Below are 10086 nucleotides of genomic sequence, written 5' to 3'. Positions count from 1 at the left end.
TACCAACTGCTGTAGGACAAAACACCTTGTACAGTCAGCCCTCTGAATCTGTGGTTTCACATGGGCAGATTTAACCAACCCCAGAGAGAAAATACTGAATTCCAGAGTTATGAAAAGTAAAACTTTAATTTTCTGTGTACTGGGAACTATTTACACATTATTTTAAACAACTATTTACATAACGCATTTTATTAGATATTAGAAGTAACCTCAGTAACCTCCGGAGAAGGCGATGGCACCCCATTCCAGTACTCTTGCCTGGAAAATCCCATGGGCGGAGGAGCCTGGTGGGCTGCAGTCCATAGGGTCGCAAAGAGTCAGACACGACCCAGCGATTTGACTTTCACTTTTCACTTTCATGCATTGGAGAAGGAAATGGCAACCCACTCCAGTGTTCTTGCCTGGAGAATCCCAGGGACGGAGGAGCCTGGTTGGCTGCCGTCTATGGGGTCGCACAGAGTCGGACACGAGTGAAGTGACTTAGCAGCAGCAGCAGCAGTAACCTCAGATACAGCAGATGACACCACCCTTATGGCAGAAAGTGAAGAGGAACTGAAGAGTCTCTTGATGACAGTGAAAGAGGAGTGAAAAAGCTGGCTTAAACTCAACATTCAAAAAAAAGATCATGGCACCTGTTCCCATTACATCATGGCAAATAGGGGAAACAATAGAAACAGTGACAGACTTTATTTTCTTGGGCTCCAAAAATCACTGCAGATGGTGACTGCAGCCATGAAATTAAAAGATGCTTGTTCCTTGGAAGAAAAGCTATGACCAACCTAGACAGCATATTGAAAAGCTGAGACATTACTTTGCCAACAAAGGTCCATCTAGTCAAAGCTATGTTTTTTCCAGTAGTCATGAATGGATGTGAAAGTTGGACCATAAAGAAATCTGAGCGCTGAAGAATTTAAGTTTTTGAACTGTGGTGTTGGAGAAGACTCTTGAGAGTCCCTTGGACTGCAAGGAGATCCAATCAGTCAATCTTAAAGAAAATGAGTCCTGAATATTGACTGGAAGAATTCATGCTGAAGCAGAAACTCCAATACTTTGGCCACCTGATGCGAAGAACTGACTTACTGGGAAAAGACCCTGATTGAAGGCAGGAGGAGAAGGGGAAGAGAGAGGATGATGGTCGGATGGCACTACCGACTGGCTGGACAGGGCGTCTGAGCAAGCTCCGGCAGTTGGTGATGTATAAGGAAGCCTGATGTGCTGCAGTCCACGGGGTCGCAAACAGTCGGATACGACTGAGCGACTGAACTTAACATGATTTCATATAAGAGACCTCAGGTTTTGGTATCGTGCACAGCTCCTGGGACCAAACACATAGCATGACACTGACGGAGGAAACGACTAGCTAACACCAGGATGGTTCCACACTTCTTAGCCCAAGTCCCCACCTCTCTTAGGCCCACGTGCGCGGAGGACCCCTCCCGGGTTGTTTCCAGCGATGCCTGTCGAAGAGCCCCGCCCATCATGCTTTGCCTTCCGGCCAGCGTCTCAGGCATCGCGGCGGACAGCCCGGCTTCCTGGGCGCCGCGGGCCTGGGAGGACCCCAGCGACAGCCTCTGTGTAGGGCCCGGTGGACTCAGCGGCAGCGGCGGTGGCGGCGGGACGTTGCAACTGAAGGCGCAGGTTGTCTCCGGAACGCACTGTGCCGGCCACCCTCGCAGCCCTGGCTGACGGTCGTGCGGCCGGCGCCATGTCTGTGAGCGAGATCTTCGTGGAGCTGCAGGGCTTTTTGGCTGCCGAGCAGGACATCCGAGAGGCGAGCCCCCGTCTCCCCATATCCCTTCCCCTCTCCTTGCCTAGCTGGGCCGCGACGCCCGGCCCTCCTCCGTCGCTCTGATTCGAGCGGTGGGGAAGCCTCCGGGGGTGGTTCCTACCCTTCTCGTTTGGCTTAGGGCACCTCTTTGCCCCCGCCCCCGATTCTGCTGCCAGGTCCTGGTTCCCTGTGTTCAGGGCTCGGCTCTTCAGCATCACCTACCTTATTTGGGTGTCAGTTTTTCTCATTTTTAATTCATTTTTATGTCGAACCCTCAGCGCGTGGGACTCAGACAACACGTGTTTCTTGTGTGGGTTATTGGTGTCTTAAAAGCACGTGTGGCCATTTCTCTTTAAAACTCTACTATGGCTTCTCATTCCACGTAGGATAAAAATCCAGATCCAACTGTGGCCCACGGGTCTCTCCAGTCTCATTTTACTCCTTCTGTTGTATGCTATGGTCACGCTACCTCCCTTTTATTCTTCCAGTTCCCCAAATAGCGTCCTGCCTCGGGACTTTTGCAAGCACTGCTTGCTTTTCCTGGAATGCGTTTCTTTTCCACTCTTTTTTTCTGGTCATCTTCTTGACCTCACAATCAAAAGGATCTTTTTCCTGTTATGTTTACTTATAGTAGCGCATTAATTTGTGCGGTTGTTACTTTTTAAACGCCTCCCGCTTGACGCAACTGCAGGAAAGAAGGGACCATTTGCTTGGTTCCCTAGTCATACAAGTGCTCAGTGAATATTTGTAAAATGAATGAATGAAAAATACTCAGTCCTGTGTTGTGTCTGGACGTTTTTCTCTTTTTGGTTTATGTCTGGATACCTCATCTCCTTCAGTGTTCCAATGGGATATTTGGGGCGAGTGGGTGGCTATTACCGTTTGAAATCTGTATGAGGAATCTCAGGTGTTTTAATGACTTCCTGAAGATCTCATAGAGAAGGTAGAAAAGTCAGAATTCAGTTCTGAATAAGTCTTGTGCACCATTTGTGTCATTGTAAAGGTTGATAGTGTTTAAAATGTATGTGAAGGTGTCATAGATCAAATATACTATCTAGTATGTTTGGTTTGAGGCTATGATAATATAATACATATGTTGAATTTATTTGATATTTTGATCTAATTCTTTCTAGGAAATCCGAAAAGTTGTACAGAGTTTAGAACAAACAGCTCGAGAGATTTTAACTCTACTGCAAGGGGTCCATCAGGGTGCTGGGTTTCAGGACAGTAAGTTCTTTGTTTTGATTTGGAAGGTTTTATCCACTCTGTCAGTCTTTCATCTAAAGAATTAATTTACAATCAGAAGACATATCAAATCTGTAAGGTTTAACTATGAAAATTGTTCCTCATGTTTTTATGGTGAGTAAAAATTGGAGAAATAAGTGAGTTGATCATTTTATAGGTTTATGGAATTCTCTGTATTTTTGTTGATTTTATGCTTTCACATAGGTTGGATTAGGAATGTTTTCTCTAGTGGTGTAGTTCTGATGATAATTGTGGTAGTTCCATAGTTCTCTTGTGTATATAGCAACTTTTATTTGGCTTTTTCTTAACACCAATCTTTCAGTCATTGAATGTGATTTAGTATGTACTTTTAGATAATAAAATGGCCAGTGTAAAATGTTGTCACAGTGTTTACAGTCAGTCTCTTGAATGGAGATAGAGTATAAGAAGTTTAGAAATGGAATCTCTATTGTAAAAGATAACACAGTTAAAAGAAGTGAAATGTGTTTTCAGATTAAGAATTATTTCATAATGTAGCTAACAGGTGTCAGGGGCAAGTCATTTTTGTGAGAGATAGGGAGTTGGTCAGCCTGATTGAGAATAATAAAGCTGTTAAAACTTTTTTTTTTAATTTTTGATCACATCGTGTGACATGTGGAATCTTAGTTCCCCAAACAGGGATTGAATCCTTGCACCCTGCAGTGGAGGCATGGAGTGTTAACCACTGAACTTGCAAAGAAGTCCTAAAGCTGCTTTTTGACCAAATATAAGTGCTAAGTGAAGTCGCTCAGTCGTGTCCAACTCTTTGCGAGCCCATGGACTGTAGCCTACCAGGCTCCTCCGTCTATGGGATTTTCCAGGCAAGAATACTGGAGTGGGGTGCCATTTCCTTCTCCAGGAGATCTTCCCAAACCCAGGGATTGAACCTGGGTCTCCCGCATTGTAGGCAGATGCTTTACCATCTGAGCCACCAGGGAAGTCCTTGACCAAATATGGGAGCCTTCAAAATCCAGTTTTAGGCATCCTTTGGCGACTGACTAGGAAAGGCAGCTTAAAGATTAGTTAATTTATAACAGTTTGCCAGTGTGTTTCCTGACATACCCCCTTTTAGCAATTTTTTGTTGTTTATTTTTCAGTAGGGAAACTAGATATGAAATTTTGAGAGCCAGGTTGATAGCAGAGATGCATGCTCTACATTTGCTCATGAGATTTAAAAAAATTGATTTATTTCCAGGTAGACTGCATAGATTGTTAAGCAAGAACTGTATTTGAAATTTGGTAAGTCTTTCATTACTTCATTTGACTATCTTTTTGTGATCAGTTCCAAAAAGGTGTTTGAAAGCTCGAGAACATTTTGGTACAGTAAAAACACATCTAACATCTTTGAAGACCAAGTTTCCTGCTGAACAGTATTACAGGTTTGTAAGACAAGTAGCATCTTGTATAACATTAAGTAAAAGAAGGCAAGAGAAAAATTTATGTGGACTAAATGATTGCTTAGATTTAGGTGACAATCCTACTTAGAAGAAACAACAGAGAGGAAAAGGAACTGTTAATAGTGGTAGTATTTTAATGGTGACAAAATTGCTGACTTTCTTTTTCTCCCTTTTACTTTCATAATTTTCTTAAGGAACGTGTAATTTTTGCAATGAGAAAGTAATAAAAATAAAATATGTATTATGTGAAGGTCAAAATGGAGAATATTTTTTTAGTTTATTGAAGTTACTTGTAAAGTTGGATGGGCCGAATCTATGCTATTAAGATTATGGAATTAAGTGGCAGTGTATATGTATAAACTGAATATTGAATTTTGCTGCCAAGTAACATATGCAGCTAATATTTTATGCCATTATTTTATTAAATCTACAACACTATTAATTTTAAGAAACAATGTTACGTTTTGTATTATTAGGGAAAAGATTGTTATTATTCATAATTATGAAACATGTTTGTTTAATACTTTAATACTTCCTGATTTCACAGGTTTTAGATTGTTTAATACTTCCTGATTTCACAGGTGTTAAACTGGGAAAAACTGAGTGTTGATGAAATATGGTAAATAGGAACCTAAACTTTTTATTTAGACTTGCTTTCTCACTAGAGACAATGTTCTTTTAGGATACGTTAGGGCAAGAAATACTTAAGACAGGTATGTGGGGAGTGGGTAGTGTAACCTCACAAGATTGTTGAAAGATAGGGAGGGGCTGGCAAACTACCGTGACCTTTTATATTTTGTATAAATATATTTATATTTTAAAGAGTTACCTAAGGAAAAAAAAAAGAAATAAGAGTGTGACAGAGACTGAATGTGACCCAGAAAGTCTCAGTCTTAGAAAAGGTTTGCTGACCCCTGCTGTAAGGTTAATAGTGGGCGCTTAGAGAATAGAACAGTAGAATTGGCAGGGTCTTTAGAGAGCATGGAGTTTGGCGTTCACATACAGGCTGCCCTCTGGCTGATTTGGCCCTCAAAATGTTTGGTTTGACCTAGGTTGTGTTGAAAGATGTTTTTGAATTTGTTGCCACATTTGAAAATCAGGAGGCATAGCATAAACATCAAGGGGTTATAAAATTTCTTTTTTCTTTTTCAGTCTCCTCGCTCACTTTAACTAATGTATTCCCAACGTTTTAAGGTCACCTGTTTAGTGACGGTAGTTCTTTCTCATGTGTGTGAAGCTGGAGTTTCTTTTTCTTTTATTTTGGAGTTTCTTGATACCCTGCATTCAGTTCAGAGTGTAGGACTGAGATGCTGAGGCTGATGTACGTTGCAGTTCTCATCAATTTGCATTTGCCAGCATTTATTTTTCTCAGAGCAGTATCATTGTTCACCGATTAAACTTCTAAAGCACAGTTGCTCTTGTCTATAACATTTGGTTGTAAACTTTTGCATTCATCAGAATTGGACCGTGCTTCTTATATATTAAAATTATAATAAATAATTGTTATAAATTTGGACTGGCAAAATGTACACTAAATCCATCTATATATAATACTTAAATGTTGTATTGTTCTTAACACATTTTATATTTTGGAGTTTCACATAAGGTTTTATTTGAAAAGGTCCCGTGCCTCATGTGTTTGGCTGTGATTGTCCTGTGCCTGTCTTTTCTAACACCTGGTCCCTTGCACTCACTGCAGGTTTCACGAGCACTGGAGGTTTGTGCTGCAGCGCTTGGTCTTCTTGGCAGCGTTTGTTGTGTACTTGGAGTCCGAAACCCTAGTGACCCGAGAAGCGGTTACAGAGATCCTAGGCAGTGAGTGTCCTCAGTCGTGTCCATCCACATGATCGGTTTAATTTTTGGTGGGAGGGGCTTTCTGTTTATGGAAACAAATGAGAACTAAGTGGAAAACTGGTTTCTTGGACAGATGAAAACTAAAAATATGTAGGGGCTTGCTCTGTGTACTTGGGCGTTTCTTTTAGTTTTTAAAAATTTTAAGTCTACAGAAAAGTTGAAAGTGAACACCTGCTTACTCCCACTGAGATCCTCTGCTTGTTCACATTTTGCCCTGTCTGTGTAGTCTCCTCACTGTGTGTTGGGGGCATGTTTGAACTGTTTGGAAGTCAGGTGTAGATCCCATGACTTCTTAAATGTTTCAACGCATACCTTCTAAAAGCTATTCTCATGCATAACAGGATACTATTCTTGGTGGTATTACTTTAAGAAAAACGAAATGAAAGATTGAATTTTGCTTGAGAGCTCAAAGATTCCACAGTGAGGTCTGTTACCAAGGATATGTCTACATTTAAAAGATAGTTTTGAAAGACTCCTGTTTTTACTTTGAGAGAAATTGTACTTGTGTATATGTGTGTGTATTTAAAAAAAATTTTAGGTGTAAGTTACGTTTCCATCATGACCCTGTCTTTACCGTGTCACATTTTTCAGTTGAGCCTGATCGGGAGAAGGGATTTCACTTGGATGTGGAAGATTATCTCTCGGGAGTTCTTATTCTCGCTAGTGAACTGGTAAGAAGCTTAGTGATTTGCCATTTGCTCTTTTTGATCTTTCCACATCATTGTCAGTTTTTTTAAATGGGTACAAAAATTCAGATGTCCCATTCTTTTCTAAGCCATCTGTCGGTCACAGGGTAGTCATTGACTGCGTACTGTGTGTGTTAATGTTTTGCTGGGATGGCAATTCAGACAATGAGGTGGCCTTGCACACTTGATATTATGCGATTTAAAAAGATGAGAACAACTTCTTCCTTTCAGAGCAGTGGCACAGTATATATTCCTGGTAACTTGTTCCTTTATATAGTTGTTTTGGGGAACAATTAACTGTAGAACTTTTACTAGTTGTTATTGTCTTTTACCCCTTAATTCCACTCCAAGAAATTGTCCTATAAAAATAAATCAAAAGCAGAAGAAAGCTGTTATAAAGGAATTTACTCTAACCCTATTTATGAGAAGTCGGGAGACCACAGAAACTCCATCAAAAGGGGAATGATTTCTTAAGTTTTAAGTAAGTAAGTAATACCGAGCAGTTGTCAAAACTGTAATTATGAGGGATAGTGTGGACAAGTCATGTGGAGCACCGGCCTCGTGGCTGTGACTTGGAGGAAGAGCCCTGCTGTGACGTTCCTTTTCTGTCCCACAGTCGAGGTTGTCTGTCAACAGCGTGACTGCCGGAGACTACTCCCGGCCCCTGCACATCTCCACCTTCATCAACGAGCTGGACTCCGGCTTCCGCCTCCTCAACCTCAAAAACGATTCCCTGAGGAAGCGCTACGATGGCCTGAAGTATGACGTGAAGAAAGTGGAGGAGGTAGTCTACGACCTCTCCATCCGGGGTTTCAACAAGGAGACGGCAGCAGCCTGCGTGGAGAAGTAGGGGGCTCCCCCCCAGCCCTGCTAACTCCAGTGGTGCCCACCAGGCCCAGCCCAGCACCTCCCATGGTAGTTAGAATGTCCCGTCGCTAAACACCGCGCTTCATTTTCTTAACCGGTTGTGTGGTGTATCAGAGTTGAAACACTTTTTAGGGGGTGACAGAATAGCCTTTACAAAGACAGGTTTTTCTTTGTTGTTTTCAGTGAATTTGCTCTGTAACTCAGTATACTTCAGTTTTGTCAGAAAACGTACATGTTGATCTCTTGGTAAAGTTCTTTTCTTGCTTACCCTGATGCTGTCGATGTGCTGATTGAGAACTTCATTGTCTTGTTTGTGATTCTTCCAGGAGTGATCCTTGTGTTTTCTATTTCCACATTAGCCATCCATATCCAGGTGTGGCCTGGATACAGTGTAAAAACAGATAATTAAACGGATGGTTGCCAAGTGAAGGACAACTTATTTTATATTTTCCTTCCTTATTTTAAGCCTTGTGAGTAAATCAGGTGTTGAATTTTTTTGCAAGGCAAGTATAGTCCCAGGGTTCTATCTCACTGCCATCAAAATATCAGAGATTAAACTTCAAAGACAAGTTCAACAGGTTATTTTGGGACAGTTTGGTAATAAGGATTGAGTAGCATCATCTGGCTATGTTTACCAGGTGGGGAGTAGGGGTAGGGTTCTAAAACACCCATTTTCTGATGTTGCCTTAACATTCTGCTGTTGCAGAATTAAACATCTTCTCCACATGCATCTTAAACATTTCATATATTTCTGAGTGTGAAACCTCTTACCTAATGGCCAGGTAGACCTGTAGGTCTGGGAGTGTGCAGCCTCTCAGTCAGTTAATTCTCAACACCCTGACAGGTGATATTCTGAGAGAAGAATGCTGTGCTTTGTCTGGAAGAAAGAGAAAACCTTGAATTAAAAGGCAAAAAGTAGCTGACATGGTCATATTTTTAAGAATAAACAATCCTCTCAGGTTGTTAATTATTCCAGTTTTGGGCAAGTCACATATATCTTACTGGCACAGCGCCCGTCCCCTGCAACCCGCACCCTCCCCATCCCCCATTTTCAGGTAGTACTTGCCATGTAACTTGCTGTTGAATTATGGTGACTTAAACCACAGTATCTTGGAGCTCATTGAAAGGAAGGTGCCAGTGTGTCCAGAATAATAGGAACTACTTAGAAGTGTCACCCTCTCATGCCTAATATGAGTTTAGGTTTCCTGTTTGTAAGTAGGATTTTCGGCATGGGCATTGGAGTTGTTATCAGGCTGAGTTAAGGACGGCCAAATTTTCCATTATGAGGAAAGAAGTAGAAATGAGGCATAAATTGCTGTGCATTGTTGGGTTTTAGAACAATTTTCTTGACAGCTCTTTCTGCAAAGAATTTGTGGAAAGAAGAAAGTTGTTGGAGTCTTAAAGTACCTAGGATGGCCATCTAAAATGTGCAGTAATAGCACTGCCTGGATTGAGCGTAAAAGATTCTGAATTATGTGATCAGACATATGCAGTAAGTTTGATACTAGTTTTCTTTGCTTCTTTAAGTATTGACTCTGCTTGAGAATAGCAAAGTTCTTGGGAGAAGTTTTGGATTTCAGTTTTCACAAATAGATTTTAAGTGGAGGAGCATGTTCTGGTTTTGTACACCATTTGGGGATGTCAAGTGTTATGTGTGATTATTGTGTTGTGTCTGTTGCTGGCTTGTTGTAAAGCAATAAAAACAGTTTCTTTTATTTTTTGGTCTTTTTGTCACTTAGTGTGTTGCCATGAGAACTCTTCTATGTGGACAGTAAGTTCTGAGTGTTTTTTTCTTTTAAAATTTTTTTGCATGCCATTTGGCATATAGGAGCCTGGTTCCCTGACCAGGGATAGAACCCACACCCCCTGAGTTGGAAGTATGTAGTCTTAGCCACAGGACTACTGCGGAAGTCCCAAGTTCTGAATATTTTTGCGGCTGAAGAAGACCAGGGCAATGAGCACACACTACCCTGTGATAGTTAGAAGTCAACAGCACTGAGCTGTGTGCTGTAAGTATAGGTAATGGTGGTGTGCTCTCCCCTGGTTGGGAAATAACAGGTATTTTAACTGAAAATGTTGAGAAGCCTTGGCTGTGGTTTCAGGACACCAGGATTGCTTTTTTTAACTTTAGAAAATCAAGCAGGTTAGAGAAAACAGAGACTAGTGGATGCTTTCTTTACAGATTTATTTATTTATAAGGAGAAGAAAAGAGCTCCATAAATACTTGACAGGATTTGCCCTGCCTTAAACA

At 41.3% G+C, this 10086-nt stretch overlaps 1 protein-coding gene across 2 annotated transcripts; it reads left to right on the top strand.

Moving 5' to 3' along the window:
• The first annotated feature begins 1550 nt into the window (after positions 1 to 1550).
• On the top strand, positions 1551 to 9550 carry TSN (translin). Of its 2 annotated transcripts, XM_005911659.3 has the most exons (6): positions 1558 to 1771; positions 2902 to 2995; positions 4314 to 4410; positions 6128 to 6243; positions 6874 to 6953; positions 7585 to 9550. In XM_005911659.3, exons 1-6 carry the CDS (start codon positions 1706 to 1708, stop codon positions 7816 to 7818), a joined length of 687 nt encoding a protein of 228 aa, XP_005911721.2. In that variant the 5' UTR covers positions 1558 to 1705; the 3' UTR covers positions 7819 to 9550. The 2 variants fall into 2 exon arrangements, with proteins under 2 accessions (XP_070245202.1, XP_005911721.2); XM_070389101.1 differs by lacking the exon at positions 6874 to 6953 and having other exon boundaries at positions 1551 to 1771.
• The last annotated feature ends 536 nt before the right edge of the window (positions 9551 to 10086 follow it).

Source organism: Bos mutus, chromosome 2 (genome assembly GCF_027580195.1).
Source record: "Bos mutus isolate GX-2022 chromosome 2, NWIPB_WYAK_1.1, whole genome shotgun sequence".
In the NCBI taxonomy this organism is placed as follows: domain Eukaryota; kingdom Metazoa; phylum Chordata; class Mammalia; order Artiodactyla; family Bovidae; genus Bos; species Bos mutus.
This window is presented reverse-complemented; position numbering and strand designations above follow the sequence as displayed.

Coding starts and splice junctions, on each gene's coding strand:
- TSN (XM_005911659.3), top strand. CDS start 1,706: ATGTCTGTGAGCGAGATCTTCGTGGAGCTGCAGGGCTTTTTGGCTGCC. Junction 1,772..2,901: donor CCGAGCAGGACATCCGAGAG/GCGAGCCCCCGT, acceptor AATTCTTTCTAG/GAAATCCGAAAAGTTGTACA. Junction 2,996..4,313: donor GGGTGCTGGGTTTCAGGACA/GTAAGTTCTTTG, acceptor TTTTGTGATCAG/TTCCAAAAAGGTGTTTGAAA.